Here is a 23,305-nt window from a genome sequence, read left to right as displayed (position 1 = left end):
ATCCTGTGGGATTGGCTGCGTCATTATTCTGTAGAAATGCAGAAGAACGAGGTCCTTAACGCTCTTGTTGTTTTGTTGATGACTATAAATTAAATTAATATTAAGAAGGCAAGGTTTGAAAATTCTCTTTAGAACTGGAAGCGGGTTTTGTTGTTAACTTTCTCAAGATGAAAAACTGGAAGCTGCATAAAACTGGGTCTTCCCGTGGGTGGCTCAGAAGAAGTAGCTCCGAGGATCATGAGCGAATCCATTTTAAAGCTTAATAACTTAAGGTTTTTCCAAATTGGATGACAGCCTGAAGTGAGGGGTTTTAGTGGGAGTCAACCACACACCGGAAAACATTTGATATCTTCCCTCAAAGCATTAAAGAATTTTACCTCAAAAATAAAGGGGATAATTATTACAGGAAAGTTAGGTTTACTACATTATAGAGAGAGAGGGTGATTTTTACATTCATCTTTAAGTGACAGTTTGCATCTATTTGAGAAAATTAAAGAACTTTTTTTATACGAGTAGTCCACAGCAAAGCTTAAAGTTAGGGTAAAGTACAACCAATCTAAAAATGTACACTTTATTTTTTACAAAACAGATATTTCAACAAACAATACTAGTAAAACTAATAGCAGTAAAGCTTTCAATAAGTAAAACCTTACTAAAGGATCCCTTCATGATTCTTAAACTTGCGATCCGTTTAGTAATTTCCTCAGATGAGTATTTGAGGATTTCCTCTTAATACTATTGTAATCAGTCACTTCATGTATCCCATTTTTCTGAACTCTGTAACACAATTCAAAATTGAAACATTGAAAATGACTTCACTGAAGATAACTGTTAGCAAAACCGTAACCAAACTAAAGGCATAAATGGCAATAAAAAGTGAAAATTAAAAAAAAAATTAGAATAGTGGTAAGTACCCAGTTGTGTCACCTGTTTTGAGTTGCATTGTAATACTGTACGCTGTTTATTTACTGTATGGTTATACCCTCATGGGCGAAACGCAGGTTAAAGCTAGTTATAATCATAAAATTAAATCCACCTGGATTCAAACTCAACAGAAAAATAATTCAATGATAAAGAGGAATTATGAATTAAATCTGCAGCAAAATGTTACCACCACTATAGAAAGAAAAGTTGTGTCAATAGATTAAAACAATTTTCCTATTATTAAATAGATATTAGGAGGATTATAATTAATTCTACAGCATTTTGTAGCCCCAATAGCATTTTTATACATCAGATATTGTACTTCCATTAAAAACACCACAGGGGTGGATAAAAAAAAATTTCTACACACCTTCAATTTTGCTTGGAAGTTGGACTCTGTGGTTTAGAAACAACCCTAAACTGTAGGTCCGTCTAGTAAAAAAAGGAAGGTCAGCTTCCCTTAGAATAGGAGAACTAACTCTGTTCTGGAGATACCCCTCACTAAGATTGTACTGCAATCGATTAATTAGTCGCCTAAGGAGAAAGTTAGGGAGTAGTTAAGTACCTTATCATCATCTATTTTTTTTTAATGCATGTAAAACTAATTCTGTTTTAACATTTATAAATATTCTGTTCTTAAGATGTCAAATAATGTACTGGTATTTCCAAATAACGTACCAATAAATGGGGGGTGTCTAACTTAACAATATAGCACTTATGAAAATTATTGAAATGAGAACTGTACCTGCAAATAGTTCTTCTTTTTCTAAAACCATTTCGTACCACCTCTCTACTTCTTCTGGCTTCAGTTCTCCTCCCAAATCTACCGGGAGTTTTGGTTTGTCAATGTGTTGTTCGAGGGATGTAAGCTCGTTGTGCCAAATTATCTGAAATTTTAAGATAATAGACAACAAAGAAGTAGATCGTTACCACCGAAAGCAAATTTCTTTCATAGTTTGTGCTTGGTGATGAGTTGGACAAGTGTTCAATTTAGTAAAGGCTGCACCTCATTTGAACTTCATCAGAATACACTTTTAATGACATTGTAGCTTTTTGTTGTAATCAATGTATTTTACATTATTTATCAGTTCACAAGAAAAATTTGTGTATAAAAATTCTAAATGATTAAACAATTACAGTTACCTTTCTTTTGGTGTCCTCGTTCATAAAAGGTTTCAACGCAGATGCAAACACGTTGAATATGTAAGGGTAGTTAATTATATGTACAGCTTCAAACCTGAGTGGGATGCATTCCTGTAACAAGTATTTGAGTCAGAACTTAATTTGGAGAGTATGTTTTAGAAATAAAACTTGTATCTACAACCCTTTTTTAGTTGCCAGTATGGTGACAAATCCCAATTTGGTTTTTTAATTGTTATTAACTCGTTTTTCTGCTGGTCATTTGTGAATGGAATTTTTTGTGAATTTATTATTCAGGGCGACCCTCAAAGCCATACAGTAAAAACCTTGCCACACATTGTAAATTATAACTACAATACTGTACATGTTTTGCTTTCCTGGTTAACACTTAAACCTGAAACCATTGAATAGTCAATGCTGAAACCCATGTGGATGAGCAATTTAAGGCTATGAACAACCTCCTAAAATAAATAAAATCTGGAGTTTTCTGAAAATATTTTACAAAACCAACAAAAATTGCAAAAGATAATTTTTTTTTAGTGTGTGCAAAATAATGTGAAAGGGGTGTAGCTAATTTTATACCTAGTGACAGTCTACAATAAAAACGCCAACATTTTAAACTTAACTTGTAATAATTGTTGGTTAAAATTTGCATTCCTACAGTTATTAGATACCAACGATGAATCATAAATGTGTGGAAATAAGCCTTCAATGTTTGCAGGCACTAAAGAAAGAAAAGTAATACATTTTTTTATCACTTCAACAATCAGTAATACAGCAATTTTAAAATTTATTACTTTACAAGAACACAAATTTGATACAGTACACACTCTTTTAGGGTTTATTTATTTATATAACGTTTCTTTTTCTTCAATGGGTAAAAGAGTTTTGTTTCATATTCGAACAGAAGAACAGTAAACAATTTTAGGAAGGATTGGGTTGAAATAATCAATCTATTACCCTTAGCCAAACCTTTAAAAATGGGTTATGAAAATAAAATCATTTATTAAAACAAAACGTTTTCTTTCTCATGACAGAACCAACATTAAGTTGCAAGAATTACACCAAACTGATGCATTGTTTTGATCTTCTTACCTGGAAAAACCCCAACACTGTTCTGATTTTATGAGGAGTCGCCCACTTCATTATTTTTAAAGAAAAGTTAGAGCAGTCCATGATTAATACCACTCCGTTTTCTTGAACATCTTGTTCCAAAGAAAACGCTTCTAGGCACATCATCATCGATTGAATAATATTCGTCCAGTTCTCTTTGCCTGGATCTAAACATCCTGAAATATAAAATAATTAAATAAATCCCCTGACATTCTTCAGTACCTAAATCTGATTGGTTTATTAATTATTGCTTTGCTTGATTAAAGATAATTCCATGTCCGGTAATGATTTCTGTAATACTTTCTAAGGTAGCGAGCCTCACTTCTATTAAACTGATTTTGGTTGAGGGGAGAAAAGTAAGGTTATTAAAAAAAATAAATATAACAAATTTTGTCATTATTAAATTAATGATTGATTCATAATATAACTGCCACTCCTCGTCTGTTGTTCGATAAATTGAATGCACCTGCAATTAGTTTTATAATTTTTCCAATCCTAGTCCCGGGTACTTATAGCTCCATTACTGTACATAAGCTATGTACTGTAATACAAAAAATGGACAGTAACACTTAACCTATCTATATGACGAGCTTTTGGAACTTATGGAAAAACAACAATACACCGAGTAAGAGCAAACAAAATTCAACTGTTGGTCTAATTTTAGGAAAATATCTAAGAGACACAAATTATTTTTAATTAAATTATTGCGTTTTACTTATTTATGCGCACCACTTAGTAATTTTACTGATTATCATTCTATTTTGGATAGGTATTGAAGTATTGTAGATCCATATGGACCAACAAATTTTTTTATCAATGAAAGAACATAGTTTTGTGAGCCAGACACATATTGTGTTTAAAATTTTAAATAACTTCTTGATCTGCATTGTACGTGTTATTAAATTTACGGAAAGTAAATAAAGATACGTCTTATAACACTTAAAACATATATTTACGCTTATACTGTTGCTCACAAGACGGTAAGTATACAAAAGATTTTAAGTGGTACGCCATACCAGTTATACCACTTACCATCTTTTGTATATTTACCGTCTTGTGAGTAACAGTATAAGCGTAAATATATGTTTTAGGTGTTATAAGACGTATCTTTATTTACGTTCCGTTTCTTCAAAATTTTATATAATTTCAACCTTGTTTTTTTTTGTTACTTTATGGGTTTTGTGGAAAAATTGCAGGTGTGGTCTGTAGCTCTATACACATCCACATACAGACAGACAGGCACACTTAGACATAATATAAAAACAATTTCTTTTTTGTTCAGGGTTACCCAAAAAGGAATATCCATCAGGGATATAACACAAACTCAGAAATGTTGACAAAAACATTACTTTCTCCATACACTATGTATAGAGGGAAATAGTAAAGATGAGGGTCGATTTTAACAGTAAATCTTCCTTTGTTATGTGTTTTGTACAAAATTTGCTAAGAATCAAGCTTTTTTTATGGGGAAGACAGCTTCAGTAGTTTGTGAAACATGTCAGTGTGTTTTAAAGAACTATTTGTTATTCCAGTATTTCTCCACTGTGTTTACATATCACTGTATTAGTTTAACACCTTTGACCTGGTGTTATGCTTCAAAACATGAAGTTAAAAGGTTTCCTCATTATTTTTATCTGCTTACTCTTTAACCTATAACTTTCAGTGGACCAGGAACATTGTGTAAATGATTATCCCCATATCCTGCCTCTAATTGCTTCCGTCTTATCAGTAATAATGACTATTTTTAACAGAATTGAACTACAAATATCGGATGAATAAGCAATCTAAAATAATGACAGTCTAGCTGTCTAATGTAAAAAGGAATTCTTAAACATACTTGGCTTTTTCAGATTTAATTTAATTATTTAACAGAATCTCTTATGAGTTGAGATATTTATAATAAATTCATGATACTGTCAGGGCCAACATTTCCCCTAGGCACTAAATAAAAATATTGATAGTAAAACGGGGTACATAGCGGTCAAAAAATGCTAAACCCTAAACGTGGTCCTGAGTGTAATCAACTCTGGGTAAAGTTTTTTTGCAGAAAAGTACAAATTTGCAGTACAGTGTTTGTTCAATATAAATGTATCCAAATAAATGTTCTGTGTAATATAAGTTACAGGGTTACAGTGACAGCAATGACTACTAAAACCTATTAGACGTGACATGGGGTAGGAAAATAGTCTACGCTCTTTGAGCGCCCCAAATATTCGGTTCGCAAGTAGTTTGGCGACCGTCTGCAAGAAAGCGTGTTGTTCGTGGAGCTTGACTTTCCAGTTTTTAGCTTTTTCTCAGTAAATTTTACTGAAAACATCACATTTTATTCAAAAAGAATGGGAGTGTCTATAATCAGGGGAGTGTATATTATAATCATTCAAATAAAAAACCTCTAAAAAATCAACCAATAATATAAATACGTATAACATTATGAATTAAATTGGTTTATAACTTGTAATCTTTTTTCTGTGTTAAAACTTATTTGTGGGCCTAAACAAAACAAACATAGTTCAAATATAAATTACAACAAATGTTTGAAATTTCCATAGAACATTGTTTGGAAAATTCTGTAACATTGCATCTATTCCCTTCAAACAATTTTCATCTAGGTAGTGTTCTAAAAATAGTTGTCAATAAATGCTTCAATTTTAATTTGTTACAGTTTCATGCATTGTGCAATGGTTATATAAACATTTCAAATCCTGTAGAAAATGTCAGAATTCTTGTTCAAAATTAGAACTGCTATTATCTAATAACTTATAGTGGTGCAGTAACTTAATGGTAGAATGAGTCCTTATAATTATCCAAGCCATAAACACAATTAGATTAACAGTTACCAAATATTGACAACAACATTAAAGTCCTCACAGTTATATTTCCTGCTGGAGAAATAGCTTTGAGTTATTTGTCAGTTCAGGTGTTAAGCTTTCACCTCAGTTTTCAGCATTACTTCCTGGTCCTTATTTTGAGGTGTTTAAACTATGATTAATGTACTCATACTCTTTAATTTTTTAACCGGTGAAAACATTTTTTATGTTAAGATTATTTTGTAACTGAGTGATTATATTTCTCCCTTCAAACCAGAAGGTCGCTGGTTTGATTCAAAGCAGGATTGTTTCTGGATTCAGATACTATTTGTCATTTGGATATCAATTAATGATGTTATATATAACAAAAGGTCATTGCTAGATAGTAACAAGACTAGGATGATACTACAGCAATGATGACCATGTACACCTACGTTGTAGATAAATTCAATAGTAATAACCCATAACACTTTTATCCCCAAGTTTTGCAAAGAATATAATATGTCAAAAACTGGCGATGTTTTCCAACTTACCAAATTTAATATTCAAGACCCTTCTGCCACATTTGTCCCTGTCTTTAAGAGGAAGGCCGAGGTCTTTTCTTGTCAACGTTTTTAGATTTGCTGCTGGGCTTTGAACAATGAAGGCCTCCGGGTTGTCTATCTTCGCTTTGAAGTATTTTTTGACCTGCAATCACAGCATGTTCAAGTTTATGTTATGGCTCTCAGCACATCATACACTTGAAAAGTTAAGAAGATCAAAGATCAAAATTTAAACACTTTTTGTTTATCCGTACTCTCAAAACACCTTCAACAGTAAGTGCTGTATTTTCTCCTAATTATCAACTATGAAAATGTGTTTGCCTTTAGATGCAACTTTTGAATTTCATGCTAATCTTCATGCAATGCTGTTCAATGGGTGAATACATATTTATTTTAATTATAGTCTGTATGATGAAACCTGTTTGCTCTAACTGGTGCTAGCCCAGGCCACACCATTGGCCAGTCCCCAGCTGTAGACCAAGGGGCAATAGTTCCATCATACACTATAGTAGGTACTCTAAAATTCTGTGCATTTAAATTTTTTTCTTTTCTTACTAAAGTTTAAGATTGTGACTTTTAACTCATGTACATAATACAATTCTAATGTTTTAGTTTTAATCAAGAGTTAAAGCAACACACTGGATCCTAAATTTGTTGGTGATAAATATTTTGCAGGATTTTTGTATCAAAACCATTTTTCTAGTTTGGTTTAAACCTCTACATCATTCTGCATTTTAAAAACTAGATTCACATCATTTACTGGCCAAATATAAGTGGTTCTTACCAGATGAAAGGAAGCATCAATGTTATAGAGACTAGCACGGATAAAACGAAGAAGAAACTCATCACTGGTCGAACATTTGAGATTGGACAAGGTTTGCTCTTCTGTAAATCAAATCATCTTTATTCATTTTAGTACTCGAGTACACAGAACGGAGTCACATCTTAACAGTAATGTCAATAAAAACAACCAACAACTCGGATAATATGTCTATGAGGAAACCAACTCAATAAATAACACTACTAAAAAAAATGCCTAAAGCTCTGCTTCACTGGCTTAAGTGAAAGACATTAATCGCTCACAAAACTCACAATTGGATGAGATTTACATCTAATTCCCAAATTATATCAGGGCCAAGGAAGAGTTAATTAATTAGCTAGAATAAGTAATTTTTATAATAATTATATTATAGCATAAGCAAAATATTTAATAAAATATTGGCATCAGACTATATGTACTTAACAAGGATTCTTAAACTTTTCAGCCATTAATTACCATTGAGCTACTGTAAAACCACTGCATAACGGTACTTTATACTTTATACTTTCTTATGAAATGGCGACCATACAATGTAGGTATTTTAAGCCAAGTATGAATGGAGATGAGTGTAGGATGAGTGGCACAATCTTGTAGTCTTGTTAGTGACTAAGACCGACATTCCTTAGACACAGCTGTTAATTAATAGCCCAAACAGCTAATGGCAATGTGTATCACACGGTACCAAAACAACCCCCAAAATACTTTTAACTTACATCTACTATACAAAATACAAATACCCCCGCCGCAGCAAACCTGCAGACTAAGCGGATTTCCATTTGCCTAAATTGATATACAGTTATTTAAATAACATTAGGTTAAACGAGTAGGCCTACCTAAGTTTGCTGCTACAGGGAGGCTATTAAAGTGTGTTTTTTAGTAAAATATTAATAGCTTAGTATAAATTTAAAAAATTGCCAAGTTTGATCAAAATATATCCTTAAATAAGCAAACTACAACATTTTACAATCTTATCCATAAGAATAACATGGGAATTTTAAATTTGCCATTTTTTAAATTTTCTCCTTAATCAATAATTGCACAATAATACTTCAATGTACTTAATTATTTGTCTTTTTAAGCTCTTTAAAATGTTCTTGAGAGAAATTTTGTGTTTTGATGGTAAAAAATTAGAAAACCCAATTTTTACCCCATAAAAACCCCGTTCCCATCGTCCGATCATGCTGGTTCACGAACTCAGTCAAGTTTATTCCGCCTTACACCTTTAAACCAAATTTTATCAAAATCGAACAAAAATTACTCAAGTTATCACGTTCATGAACACACACATATATATTTTACATATACATATATACAAATTTGAATGAATAGGCCTAGTGTTTTGGCCTTTGGGGACATCAAAATGAATTAAAAAGTAAATCTGTCCTGGGCTCAAGTCTTACATGAGACCTACGGTAATAGCTACTTCATAGGGAAATTCTCTAAAATGCACACAACAAACAACAAAGCTTACCTTCCACCAGCCTCCTCACTGCCTTCACAATCTCCTGAAGTTCGTCGCCGGAAGGCGGGGATCTCATGATGTCCTAGCAGATTCTCTGTCACTCTCGTACTGAGAGCTAATTGTTACCCTCCCTTCCTTCCAGTCTGGTGTACAAACAACATCGGTGATTAGTGATTACCAGGGGTCAGCTGGTGATTAGAGACGGCCCTGAGGTCACAAGTGACGGGAATTTAAACTACAATTAGGTTATGTTTGTTTTGTTAATCAGCTGATTTGTAATTTCCACTGCTACCTGAATACTTTGACATCTTTGCCGTCGCATGTTCAGAAGGTTGGGGCTTTGATGGTTATGTGGACACAATGATTCTCTGGTTCGTTTGTTCGTGAAATTGTAACTGGAACTAGTGGAACTGTTAAGGCGATGGCTACAGGCATTGACTACACTTGTTTTTGTATTTTCTGTGTTATTACTTTAGTCAAGCGTAGCTATCCATAATTAGTAGGCCTATCGTACGGTAATCAAAAATAAGCTGTAATTCCAGTTAATTTACGCAAAACACATTTTAATTAAGTAAGCTATATAAGACTATACAACGTGCAAGTCATCAAAATATTTAAGATTCATGATCAATTATTAAATTATTTATGATAATCTGGTCCATTCTTTCGTACCCTAATAATATATTGTTTTCTTTATCAGGATGTTAACATTGTTAAGAGCAATTTTCTTACATAGTGTAATTTTTCTGGATGATCGTTGATCGGATTTGAAAATCTCCCCATTTTGGGGATCAGCAATATAAGTCAAGTGCTGATATCTATAGCTGTGTCATTGTCGCGATTAGCAATCATAACCTCAAAATACAACTACAATATGTAGCCTACTCATGATTCTTTATTGAATAACTTTTGGCTAATAACTTCTCATATTTATTGCTTTTATGTACAGGGTGTCTCAAATTGAGAACAAGAATCCAGGAATAGGTGTATTGGGTCAAAAATAAGATGAAAATCAAGAATAAAAAATTATTCCAAAAAAATCCTCCTTAGTGAGATGTCCGCCATTTTGTTTTTTGTTTTTAAATTTATATCCCAAGAACTATTTAAGACATCTTTATGAAAATTGGTATGAATTTCTATCATACAATTTTTACGGAAAAATAATCATTACAAAATATTTTTTTCTTTCAAAATGGCGGCCATTTCCCCCTTTTAGTTTTTATATTACAAAAAAAGGCTGATTTTATAAAAAACATACTGAGGACATTTTTATTTAGCATTTAAAATTCCCGATCTTAACAACACCTGATAACCATGTTCAAAAACATCTAATAACAAATATAACTGAGAAATCACAATTTTTGTCGCAAAATGAGGCGAACCCTGACTGCAAGGCCTTTTTTGGCCCGGACCTTAAAAATAAAAATCGTTATTTCTCAGCTATTTATTATTTAATTTCTTTTAACTTGGTGTCATTTGAAAGGGAATTTTACATAGACCATCAGTAATTAATTTGATCAGCTGTGTTAGAGAATTTCCCATATAGGGAATAAGCTATTGCCGTAGTACTCATGGTAAGACAGGACCCGGGACCGATTTAATTTTCCGTTTTGAGGTCCCTAGAGGCCAAAAACACCATCCGCTCATTTATATATATATATATATATATGTCTGTTAGGGCGATAACTCAAGCAAAAATGATTCTTACTTCAATTACAAAAAAAGACTGATTTTATGAACAAATAAATTTGAATGGATGGCGTTTTTGGCCTCTGAGGAGATCAAAACAAAAACGTAAATCGGTCCCGGGTATAGGTCTTACCATGGGATTTGGTAATAGCTTATTCCCTAAATTGGAAATTCGTTAAATATTCCCTACTTGGGAAATTCGCTAAAACCTGAAATAATTTAATAGTTTGCAAGAATGTGGTTCCATTTTCTACAAAGCCGAATAGAGCTATCTAAGCCAAGTCAACCCTAACTTTTACTTCTGTAGATGAGACAACCTAACCCACATGGTAAGCATTGGTGTAGTCAAAAGTTTTCCAGTGCAAGAACTATTGTATCAGAAAAATACGGGTCACTTAATAATAGATTTCCTGCACGGCCAATATAGTTTCTTAGGAAAAATCTGACGTATTCCTGCCCCACTATACACCACTGCTGGGAAAGAACAGAGTTGTTTACAAAACCGTTCACTGTCAGGGTTTTTTGCCACCCCACAGTTGCATCACTGAGCCCTGTTTTTTACTCAGGGCCGTACCCAGCTTTTGCAGGCCCCGGTAAAGATATTAGGCCGGGCCGCGCCCCTTTCCTATAAGTATATGTTTGGCGGGGCTCAGTCCGGGCCCCGGTAAAATTGTCCCAGGTATTATACCATCGGGGTATGATACTGGTTTAATAAAGTCCAGAGTCCTCTACTTGGGGGTAGTTGCGAGCCAGGTATTGTCAGAGTAGAGGAGTGTATTTTTAATCAAAGATTCAATATAACCCTATCAAGAGAGCAAACTTAAAATAAAAATAAAATTAAGGAAGATTTCTTCAAATAATTAAAAAGCCAAATTTGTTTACATTTATTTCTATGATACAAAATTCACTTCACTTAGCAAATAACATTATATAAAACTTATCTAGTGTCTTTTAAAATATATAATCAAATATATACAGTAAAATCATATTTGGTAATAATTATTTGGCACAGATGGTTTGTCGTTCTCAGCTTGAATGCTTCTTATGGCACCATCTTTCTTCTGGTCATTCACTGGGCTTCTCAGTATAGCCATAAGAAAGAAGCTCTGCAACAGTTAGATAATTATTTTATCAAGGATGTCTTAACTTTCTGGAGATAGACGACCAAAATAATAATAAGTATTATTATTATTTCTAGTAGAGATGGGGACGCCACCTAGGTACCAAACATGAGTGAAGGATGAGTGTAGAATGAAGTGAGATGATCTGTGTAGCTTTGTTACTGACTAAGATCAGCTGTTTCATTAGCCAGGATCATTAAAAGCCCAATGATCAGGAACAGCTGGGTCCAGTTTTGAACCATCAAAAAGCTACCAACTTTTCTCAGGATCTAACCAGTGACTTTTTAATAATTTCTAGGGGAGCACTAAAACCACTGAGCTACAATAGAAGTATAAACAAATGACCAAAACAAACCCCCATAAAACCTTCACACTAACACATGAATGCCACAATAAGGGGGGGGGGGAAGAAATAAAAAAAATGTTGTATGATGTAGACATATTTTTTGAAATAAACATGAATTATTACTCTCATTTTGTGTGCAACGTCTTGAAAAAATTTATTTAACATGTTTAGCCTCTGTAGCACGTATTTTACTAATAAAAGGAATACCTGTAGTACTGTCTTGTGATCCTGATTTAGGTCAGGATCACAGACAGTACTACAAATATTTAACCTTTTATTATTTTTTAAGCACTGAATTTTCTGATGGGTGCCCCTAACCCCCGGGGAGGGCTAGTCGCTCACCTATAAGGCAATACGAACTAGAACTTTAATATTCTTATATGTGCTCAAAAAAACAAAATAAAAGTAAAACTCAAAGGTTCTCTGGCTATCAAGTGACACCAATCAAGGATTTCCAATTCTGTTCAACATTACGCAACAATCAACTTATATTTCATTGGTCAACTCAGATTTATACTGATTACTTAATAAATTACAAGTCTGCTTCCAAAACTGACCGTTGAGTCTGTCCGTGCTTGGGTCGAGGTAATCCTTGACCAGCTGGGCTGGGACCAGAGGAGGTTTAGTTCCTCCATACTCAGGAGGAAGTATACTGGGAGTGATGTGTGTGTGCAGACTCTCATTGGTCTTGTGGAAAAATACCTGACAACAACGTCAACTTAGGTTAGTCGTAAATCTATGTATTGGAGTGATTTTGCTTTTTACGAGAGCTCGCCCCGTATTCGAAAACTCAACCAAAACTATGTATTGTACCAAACTTCTCTATTTTCACCCCACGCTGTAAATAAAACATGTGATTGGAATTTCTTCCATTCGTCTTGATTTTCTGTTTATGTTTTGTTGTTATTTCGTCACCAACATGGTAACCCATAAGGCCCATGTTTATTTTTTTTTAATTTAAATTCATTTTTTGTGCTTATTTTATCTTTTGTTTGGTATCAACTGTGAGTAATTCGGTCCAGTAGTATAGCCAGGCTAGCTGTCATAATTTTTGCAAAAGTTTTTTAGTATATAAGATTGTTTATAAATTACTTGTTTCACATTTTCCAAAAAGTTTTAATAGTTAATAAGTTTTCCAACATAATCTTTTGTAGTTTTTCCCAAAGAATTGTTTCAGGAAAAGGTTATAAAATGTTGGGGGAACTGATTGATTTACCTATTGAAATTGCATCACATATGTTAGATACTAGATAGTTAGATGGTCTATTCAAAATTTGCAATAAGGTCAGCCATATATTTAATAAAAGTATGCATGATGAGCAGCATCTAACGAGAAAGAATCTATGTAAAATTTGATCAATGCTTTTACACTTTTTAATAACCTTATTTCAGCTTTCTGACTCATAATAATAGGAAGGTAGCTTTTATCTTGAGATAGAAACAAGTTTTGTATATGTATATGTACAACTTGAATACATCAGGAGGTTCTGTGAACAAAAATGGATTTGATGGAAACAGTAAACAGATCGTAAGAAATCTCAAGCCAAAATAGACAGCTAACATTCCTGTCTCATTCAATCCAAAGTTTATATTTCACATGAGGTTGGTTGACTATTTGTTTGTAAAAAAGAAAGGAAGAGAGAGCTAACATTTCTAAATACTGTGAAGAAATACTTTTTTCCTACAGTCACCCAACAAAGTTGGCTTCCTTGTACTGTTTATAGTACAGAAAGCTGCTAATTGCTGCATATTTATACTTTGCCGTATGGTTTATACTTTGCCGCACATCAGGATTCCAACAAAACAACACAAAACAGCGTGGTTCTATTATGCACGTAATCCGTGTACGCTTGGAAATAGGTTGGCAACACTTAAAGATAATAATACTATGAGCAGCTGATTGACTATTATAACTACGATTTAACCTGTCATTTCGTGTTTATAGTTTAGGTATTTCTGAACTTTCTGGACTTTTCATTTAAACGTTTTTAAACCATTCCTACGATCTTAATAAACAAGAAAATACCTTTAACGCATTTTTTTAGGCGCGGAAACCACTTCAAATTACAAAAACATAGACGGAACTATATTCTCAAAACGCGGAGCACATTTCTTGCCGAGGAAAAATAGCGGAGTGATACAGACCGCGGGTACTACTTTCTCTAGGGCACCTATTTGTGTTGCCAGCTGAACCTAAAAACGTGTTGTATAGTGTTTGAAAGACTAATTATTTATATGCTTTATAGTGACTGTAGGAAAAATATAATGTGTAACACGAGTGAAAAAGGCCTTTGCTGCACTCGAGATCATTCCGCACTCGCCTGCGGCTCGTGCCTAAACATTGCTCTCGTGTGCAGCAAAGTGCCACTTTCACCACTAGTTACACAAATAACTATTTTGCCAAACCAAAGTAAATCATTTTTAACCAATAATGCACAAATGCTTTGAAGATCGAGCAGTTCCAACTTCCCAAATGTTTGTGGGATATTGGGGATCCCATCATTCAGGCAATGCTTTTTTTAATAAACCTAACCTGTAAATTAATAGAACCTTCTGCTTAAAATTTTTGTAATGTAGTTTGATTGATCAACTACGGTACTTCTTTTAATCAAGTTACAATGTCATAAACAATTTACTTTTTTGTTTAATCTCGAAGACTATATTTTCATACATTCTGAAATATTATCAAAAACTAACCATCACTATCATAAAAAATGGGCTTAAGCTTGTGGGCGATAAATTAGATTTATTGCTTATAAAATACTGTAATATGGTCAATTGCTAAGCACATTCAATACAAAATAATGTTCAAATATGGTAAAAATAATGTATCTTGTTAATTATTCACTTGCCTGTTCTTTTGTTGCTTGACTTAGGAATGGAAAGACAAGAGTGATAATTGTGTTGATCCAAAACCCTGCTTTTATAATGTGATATTGTATATGCTTCGATGGAATACTCTGAAACAAACCATATATTTTAATGGTGAATCCTCCTTAACTATGAACTCCCTTACATTACATAATATTACGAAGTTGCATCTCCCTAGACATTTGTACAATGTTTGTATAAAATACTGTGTATATTTGTTGCTATACAATTTCAAAAAGGTACCAATTTATTTCAATTGAAATTCTAATATTCATCGGTGTCGAATAGTTCAATTTTATAAAATTAAGATAGTTATGTGAGTGTGAGTGTTGAATGTTTTATTTGCAGTTTCAGGTCTAGGTCTTTCTCTGCCGCAAACGGTATTAGCTTCTTCCCTACAGGGAAATTCGCTGAAGGGATCTAAATTCCTGTAAAACAAGTTTTCAGTGTACATAGACACACACACATACACACACAAACATACAGTAATGATTAGCAAGATGCAGAAAAATGCCTCATTTGAGTTGCAATGTACACTGAATCTGTGTCCATCGCATCAACTCCACCTGAGCTCTCATAGTTTATTTTTGGTGGGTTTTTCCCATGAAGCTCCTGCGAGGTCAAGTCTAAGGTGGTCTGGAACTGCCTCACTGCAGTATGGGCCCTGCAATATGGTAACAATCTGTTGGGTTGCAATGCACTCAGGGATAGAAGATAGAAGGGAACGAGGTGGCTGACAAGTTAGCAAACATCGCGTCAGCCTCAGACTTTTTGAGACCACAGCCTTTCTGTGGAACTTCTTGTGGGTATGCATATCACTCAGTCATTTCATGGCTCAGGAGGAAAACAGGAAAATATGGGTTAGGCTTCAACACCATATAGGGTAAGCAAGCTCACTCTCTTCTCCCCTTCCCCAACAGTTGCCTCCAATGCTCTATGATTAGACAGGACTTAGACAGATCCCAGGAAGGGTCATCAGGAATCTGGCCATAACTTCCTGAAACTGCCCCTGCATCGCTTGTAGATCAATAATGAAGACACTGCATGTAGGAAATGTAGGAGGAGACTGCAGATCATCTACTCTATGACTGTACAACTCTGAACGAGGTAAGGGAAAGCAGTCTTGGGACAATTATAAGGGGCATTCACCACACTTTCCTCAAGAGGAGCTCATAGATAGGATGCTGCAGTTCATCAAGCAACTCAGGTTTGACGGGCTCTGACGCACCAAGCGGGGAGCACAAAAAGCCCATCTGCGGCTGACGTGCATCAGGACAAGGTCCGCCCTGACAGAATCAATCAATCAATAAAGCTCAGCCACTAACAGATGAACTCTACAGAGTTGCTCATCAAAACGAAGTTTAGATTCAAACCTTCAATCTACAGATGAGTCTTTTGCCTAGAGAAACAATACTTAGACTGCTCGGCCACAGATAATTTCTTCTGCACATACAACACTGTTCAACCCTAAGTTGAAGCAGAGTAGTTCTAAAATTAACTACTAGGTTGCAGTGCTGCACTACACAAAAGGTAGCTTTCAGCTGTTTACATTGAGTTATACCATTGTCTATTGGAAAGGTTATACCTTAACAGATACTGGATAGTAGTTGTAAGTGGAGTTTTGGTCAAATAGTCTTGTCCTTATGTCAGATAAATTGGAATGGATAAATGGAAAATGGGTTAGGTATTTGGAAAAAGGGTGACAACCACTCATTGCTAACTTGTAATCAATTACCAAAATAAAAAAAAAACACAGATGATTCGATAATATAAAGAAAGACGTTAGTGTACATTTTCATTTTCAAAACACCTGTCTGAAATTAAAAACTGAAGAAATTTAATGTACATAATTCATTGTTTTCACAAGAACCAACCTCAGCTTTGGCGGTGGAACACCGAATGATGTGTGGAGTAAAGTATCGCAAGAACTTCCAAGAGAACTTGTCCATGTCAAACAAAAACACTAGTCCATTCTTCTGAGTCTCCTCTTCTTGGAGAGCCAGGGTCAGCCAGATGTCGTCCACTTGGAACATCTCGTAGGGCTCGTGAGCACCATACACTAGATTACCTACGGTACAAGTAAATGCCAGTTTCAATATAATTAGTAGATCCATTTGGTACCCTTCCAGCTATGAAATGATTTGCTGTTTAGCTAGTACAGGATACATAATCAAACCAAATCAGTTATTGATCCAACAAACAATAAGCCAGGCTAAGAAAAAATGGTATGTGCTATGCTAATAGAAGTCTTTTACAGTTTCGAAGAGCTTCACGACTGAACATGACAAGAGCTGCTCAATAAGTCTTGAGTTTCAGCAGGAAAAGTCCTTCCAGAAAAGTGTAAGGGTTACTTCAAGGTTGTTTAACATATTTAAACCAGTCAGAGGGAAACAGTTACATGGTAGCAAACAATGTTACCCAGGTCACTGTCTGCAGCTAAGGCAGTCTGAACAGATAAGTTTTAGTTAGTTCATTGTCCTTTGTTACCCTTTGTTACTCCTTGGTTTCCCTTGTACCCTGCACGACAGTTGCTTTTGTTAAATTGGCTGATCGCATATTTACATTCCAGAAAACTATGGGGTGATTTATTGTGCAGTTAAGTATTTTGGTAAATTCGTGTCAGTGTCACATAGCTGACGGTCTATACAGCTGGGGTTTTGTAGACGCAAAAGCGGAGAGCAAAAGGCGGGGACCAAAGTATTTATCACTTAATTAATCACTAAACTAAATTAAGTTTGTCATTAATTTAAATGGTTATTGATACTTGAACACTCCTTCATTTTAACACCTTACAAATGAGTCACTTGCACATGTTCGATCCTTCGCTAAATGCAGCAGCAACTCTTCCTACTCCTCCTTGTCTTCCAAGTTTAATAAACACAGAGTCTATACTACATTGACCTTATCTCACCACTCCCAGTTTACATTTGTGTAACTGTTTTGCTCTTAAAACTCTGTTAACTGATGATTCACTAGCGGAGAGGAGACTCTGCTTACCGCTTCCGCACTTTGGTGTATAGTCCGCAGCTTCAGAGGTGTATAGTCATTACAGTTACTTGTTAAGAAAGTATTTTTGATCTAAATTATTATTTCAAATTTAACATAATGATAGGATTAGTAATATTCTTCCCATAAAGTAGGAAGTTCATTTTTAGAGGCTAATTTTTGGGATGGGATAACAGAAACAAAAATATTTTGTGTAAAGTGAAGTAGTTATTTTAACATTTAAAAACTCACCCAGTTTAAACAAATATACTCTTCTTCCTAGCTGGTCCCTGTCTGGTAGCATCATGTGAACTTCTTTCTTCAAAATTATGTCGTGAACATTTGGATCTCTTTTGGAAGCGTAGAACTGGTTGTTTTGAGCTTTTAGTCTGAACCATAGTTTTATCTGGAATAAGTAATAACTTTAAAATTAACTAGACGCTCATTCTCATTCAGTAAATTAAAAGACTGTTTGACTCTTTCTTTTACTTCTTTAGCAAAATTTTGCCAAACAGCCTATCTCGAGGTGTGTGTCTCATACATTGATGTTTCTTCTTTTAAGTTTTAACTGAACGTTAGCTTATCCAAGGCAACAATCCCTAATTTTACACTGTTTTCTGCTATCTTATTTTCAAAATATTGTAAGCATAGATGGAAGGCTTGAAGATGGAGTGAAAGACTTGTGAAATTTTGATGAGAGAATCAGCCAAAAGAGGGATGTGGAATGCCAGTGGAACTCTAAACTCAGGGAGATGCTTGAGGGATTGAGTCAACAAAAATGATAAATTGAAACCAGTTGGTAAACCATATCTACTATATTTTGTTCGTTTCTATCCCTGTGACATTATGAGAAACAGTTTGAACCCTACTCTGTCATTGAAAAGTATCATAAATTAGTATCAAAATTAATAAATTAGTAATAAATTAGTATATTAACTGGACCTTTAATCTATTCTCATCTGGATCGGTTGAAAGTGTTTTGAAGTAGATCATTTTGAATAAAACCTGTCTTCAAATAGACTTTGCACTATGAATTTTACATATTCATACTACGAAAACAGTAACCAATACACAACTAACTAACTAGGGTTATGTTTGGTAATCTTTCATAAAAATAGTTTGAAAAAAGACTTCCCAAGAAGAAAAAACAAACCTGGTCCTGGGATACCTTTCTACTTCGTTCCAGCTCAAATTGAGCTGTTTGTCTATGTAATTCATGTATGTATTTATAACTAAAACGGCAAAAAAAATTTAATATGGGAATCATATTGTTTTTATTACCGTTCATAGTATAAGTTTTATATTTACCCTTTCAAATGCTTTGTCAATATTAAAGTCTGTCAAATTGAGGAACTCCCGTAGAATTGTCTCATCAGTCGTTTTTCCGAGGTATAAATTGTTTTCTCCTGCAACATTAAACAAGAAAAATAATGGTTATTTTTTCATACTTATACTTAAGTTAAGGTTTACTTGTAACATGTCAAAATCACTACTATTCTTAGTTTTAAAAATTTGACAGAAAATAGCACAATTTAGTAGTTGGAATCTGTTTACTGGCTCATTCTTTTAGAGGACCTGAAGTCGATTTCATATAAAAGCAGTGTATAACTTAGTATTCACTTTTCTAAAACTTGACACAATTCTTAAATGTTATACTGGACAAGATATTTCATACCCTAGTAAATTTTTGAAATATTTGATATGTAGTTGTGCTTGCTAGGATGATTTGGATTATTACTTGTGTTTAGGTAGTAGGTACTTTCCGACATATGAATATTTGCAGTTTATTTATAACTGTATTTATTCATGTATTTTGACTTTCCATTAAGATTTTATTTTTGGTAAATATTAATTAAAGATATTTTTCTTTTTAAATTTATCCTCTAAGATTTAATTTTCTATACTATTTCCCTATAGTTTTCTTTCTACGATAAAATGCTATGCTTCTACGGAATAAAAAAATATAGCTTACAATTCAGTTTGTAGACAGTAAAATTCAAAATATTGATTTTTTTTACTTTTCAAATGGATTTGTTAAAGGTGTTGACATTCTTATTTTCCTATTCAATAAATGATCTTTGCCTTGAAAACAGAACATCAACCTATTTCTGGTTGTGTATGTTTCAGCTTTACCACTCTAAATACTCTATGAAGCTGTTTTAGTTTTAACTTTTTACAATAACTTTTACTATATAAATAAAAAAATATAAAATAATCAAAAATAATAAAAATAAAACAACAAAAAAGTAAAATAAAAAATAAATCAAATAGCCTAGTATTTTTTGGTATTTCTAAAATGCTGTTGTATATTTTACGTACTTAGTTTTTTTGTACCGTACTAGGCCATCTTATTCAGTTTAAAAACAGCATTGATATGAGTATTTTTATTGTTTACAACAATCTTCTTTAAACTACTCCTACAGTATGAGTGAGCGCCCAGGAAAAAATTATTATTGTCTCTAAAAAAACAGCTTATGTAAACATAACTCTTCTTTCTATATAATTAGAATATTGACAGAACACAGTTTTATCGTTAGGGTTCGTTTAGTTTGACCCTGTTATCAGCTTAAAGTCCACAGAGTGACCCTTTGACCAACTTTCGATTGTTGTTGTACATTCAAAGTCTGTCCTAATTTAAATACATTTCAATTCATCGTCATGTAAATCAGGTGTTTTTTAACACAGGTGTTGTTTTAATCAGGTGTTGTAAGTGAGAATTACTTAATACTAAAAGAAAAGGTTACCTCATGAATGGTGGTCACTCACTGGTGATTACTTTAGTTCAGTTAGAGAAATCTTCATAATGTATGGCTATAGAGACTAGAAAATCATACTAAAAGTTTAGAACTTAAAGTTTTTAATTGGATTTTGTAATACCTTTAATGAGTTAATCAAATGTGTTATTTTGTAATTTCCAATGCTAATTAATAATAAATCTTTGAATTTCAAAAGCTTTTTGCTGGATTTATCAATTTGTTTTGTTTGCTGTTAGGTTAAAGCTATATATTTTCCACACGAAGAGAATTAAGATTCTCAAGTTAACAAAACACATAAACAGCTAATTTATCAAACATTCATTTGGTGGCTTAATTGGCTTGTTAAGTAGTAGAAAGAAGAAGAAAAATCACGAGTGCCAATTACTGAACATAAATTGCTTCAATGTTATTGTTGGTTTGAAACCGTAGTTAAAGAAATCAAAGTAGAAAACACAAACAAAAAACAAGGGAAAGTAGACGTTTTTTTTAATTTCCTTCAATTCTGTGACCAATTTTGAAAAATCTGATTCAAAAAAAAATTTTCAATAAATTTCTACTATACATATAAACTGTTAGTATTCTAAGTCTTAAGACCACTCTAGCCTGCTACCCATGGCAGAGGCAGATATTTTGGTAACAATTGCACATAGTACAAATGCATGCAAGCCAAAATTATAACTGAAGTTGATATGAAATCTAACCTCTTATCAGCAAGACTAAATGTGTCCTATTGATAGAATTGATTATTGTTGTTTATATTGTTACAACTTCTGCTGAGCTAGTGAGTTCATAGCACTCATTTAATTGTAAACAATATTTATCTCAGCCGGTTGTAAAATAGTCTGTGCTGTTTATAAATGTAATTTAAATTCGGTAATATTGAGTATAGTTGTACTTAAAAAGGATTAAAATTTTGTTTTCATTTAGTATAGTAAAATATAATTCAAATTTTGATTTCGGATTTTTTAGTCTTACAATATCAACTTTTAAAGTTAATGAAATCAGCACTTTGTTAACTGACGATGTATTAATTTACAATTGATTCTATAAAATACTGCAAAAAAAAAAAACATACAAGAGACAATTATTTTAGACAGTAGACACTAACTACACTACCCAAAGAGTTTTCATTTTAATTTTTTAGGCTTAGAGTTTAAAGCTTAATCCAATCCTTCTAAAACAATTTTATAAAACAGCTTAACAGTGTGCATATTATTTTTTTAAACCTTATTAAGTGAAAATATACAGGGTGCCCCAAGAAGGGGTTTTCACTTGCCAATTTGCCCATTTATGCACAGTTTTGGAACTTTACACTATTTAATCAAGTAAGTTTTGAAAATATTCTGGTAAAATTCAAGATTTTTGAACAACTAATCCACAACTTAAGTAACAAATAAAAAACTCAAATCTTCAACAATCTTTTCAGGCAGTTCAATACAATAAAATATATACTAATTGCTTTTGACTAAAATATTTCCTTGTAAATTTTAATTCAGCTTTTATACAAATATGATAACTTAAACTTGTACTTACCCTCGACAAGTTTCTTGAGAGCTTCCACAGCCTCCGTTTCTCCCGCCATGGTGTCCACTACACCACTAGTGACCACTACACACTAACACTAACACTAGTACCGCCCCCAGTCACACTATCTACACACTGGCGACACACGGGCTATCTCGGCCCATCTGTGCGTCATACCACAGTCGGGGCTTTGACTTCTTTGAGATGAACAGTCGAGCAGTTTTACATAAAATGTTATTGGAAAATGGTTTGGATCTGATGAAAATTTAAATTTTTGGTTGGTGCAGTTAGGTTTTGTTAGTGTAATAAAATAAAAGTTATCTAAGACATGGTTGTGGGTCAAAATCGACATTTTAAAGACAACAAAGAGATGTAACTGAAAAGCATAAAAAGGGGCAAGTTTCTTGAGTTTTTCAAAATTAACTTAAGTTTGGTTAATAATTTAAAAACTAGTTTAACGCAATTGAATTTTAAATTTTAAATTCCGTATTATAAAGTATACAGTGATCCCCACTTTAATAATTAGTTTATAAAACATCTTATATACAGTCATCTATTCTTCATTTATACTTTTAATTAGATAAGGATTATTTAGTCTATTGTTTACTTAACGATCACTTAATGGTTTCAAATAATAAATGGTTTTACCCTTAGGTTCGATTATACCGTATCTGAGAATATGAATGAAAAAAACTGTTTACTGTACAGTAAATTAATGGAAAATAACGCTACAAATATTGAAGTAGTTTCACTATTTTTTACTATACTTGATTACATTCTCCATTCACACATAGAATTGTATAAAAAATAACAAAAACTAATATATATGGAGCCTTATTATACGGGGTTTTGACAATACGTTTCATAAACTTCCACACATAAATTTGTCCACCATGTATAGTTAAAAAACCTCGTTTGAATATAGTAAACAGCTACAGTAATAAACATTTTATCCGTTGATAAAAGTCTGTAGATACATTGTCAAAATATTAACGAAATATACACAGTATGACATCTGTTTTACCTTCATAATGTATTTTTATGTCGCACGTCAAAATCTGCTTTACCCATAGCCGACTTGTGTAAGAAGGCTAATATAAATTAGACTCGAAGCTTATAAATTTCTTTTATGCTACTGAATCGTTTGAAAATTTAATATTCTAGCATTGATTTCTCAACGCTTCGTGATAGCCTGGTAAACTGAG

At 33.2% G+C, this 23,305-nt stretch overlaps 2 protein-coding genes across 2 annotated transcripts; both read right to left on the bottom strand.

Moving 5' to 3' along the window:
- Positions 1 to 557: 557 nt before the first annotated feature.
- Positions 558 to 8,963, bottom strand: LOC129001397 (clavesin-1-like). Its single transcript, XM_054428651.1, has 7 exons — positions 8,818 to 8,963; positions 7,311 to 7,411; positions 6,518 to 6,671; positions 3,160 to 3,353; positions 2,068 to 2,178; positions 1,670 to 1,811; positions 558 to 777 (listed from the first exon to the last, which is right to left on the bottom strand). The coding sequence occupies exons 1-7, from the start codon at positions 8,882 to 8,884 to the stop codon at positions 749 to 751; spliced, it is 798 nt and encodes a 265-aa protein (XP_054284626.1). The 5' UTR covers positions 8,885 to 8,963; the 3' UTR covers positions 558 to 748.
- A 2,394-nt stretch (positions 8,964 to 11,357) lies between these two features.
- On the bottom strand, positions 11,358 to 22,206 carry LOC129001082 (clavesin-1-like). The gene is made up of 7 exons (XM_054428252.1): positions 22,110 to 22,206; positions 19,129 to 19,226; positions 18,073 to 18,226; positions 16,710 to 16,903; positions 14,817 to 14,924; positions 12,522 to 12,666; positions 11,358 to 11,603 (listed from the first exon to the last, which is right to left on the bottom strand). The coding sequence occupies exons 1-7, from the start codon at positions 22,156 to 22,158 to the stop codon at positions 11,563 to 11,565; spliced, it is 789 nt and encodes a 262-aa protein (XP_054284227.1). The 5' UTR covers positions 22,159 to 22,206; the 3' UTR covers positions 11,358 to 11,562.
- Between the last annotated feature and the right edge of the window lie 1,099 nt (positions 22,207 to 23,305).

This window comes from Macrosteles quadrilineatus, unplaced genomic scaffold (genome assembly GCF_028750875.1).
Source record: "Macrosteles quadrilineatus isolate MER2022 unplaced genomic scaffold, UCM_ALF_1.0 Scaffold_8__2_contigs__length_117827958, whole genome shotgun sequence".
NCBI classification, from domain to species: Eukaryota; Metazoa; Arthropoda; class Insecta; order Hemiptera; family Cicadellidae; genus Macrosteles; species Macrosteles quadrilineatus.
The sequence above is the reverse complement of the archived record's forward strand: the minus strand, read 5'-3'. Positions and strand labels throughout refer to the sequence as shown.

Excerpts from the sequence above, each read along its gene's own strand:
- LOC129001082 (XM_054428252.1), bottom strand. The coding sequence starts at position 22,158 with ATGGCGGGAGAAACGGAGGCTGTGGAAGCTCTCAAGAAACTTGTCGAG. Across the intron at positions 14,925-16,709 it reads GTTCCACCGCCAAAGCTGAG|AGTATTCCATCGAAGCATAT; the intron begins GTTGGTTCTTGT and ends GGTTTGTTTCAG. Across the intron at positions 11,604-12,521 it reads AAGCACGGACAGACTCAACG|AGCTTCTTTCTTATGGCTAT; the intron begins GTCAGTTTTGGA and ends TAACTGTTGCAG.
- LOC129001397 (XM_054428651.1), bottom strand. The coding sequence starts at position 8,884 with ATGAGATCCCCGCCTTCCGGCGACGAACTTCAGGAGATTGTGAAGGCA. Across the intron at positions 3,354-6,517 it reads GGTCTTGAATATTAAATTTG|GATGTTTAGATCCAGGCAAA; the intron begins GTAAGTTGGAAA and ends TTTATATTTCAG. Across the intron at positions 2,179-3,159 it reads CAGTGTTGGGGTTTTTCCAG|GAATGCATCCCACTCAGGTT; the intron begins GTAAGAAGATCA and ends TACTTGTTACAG.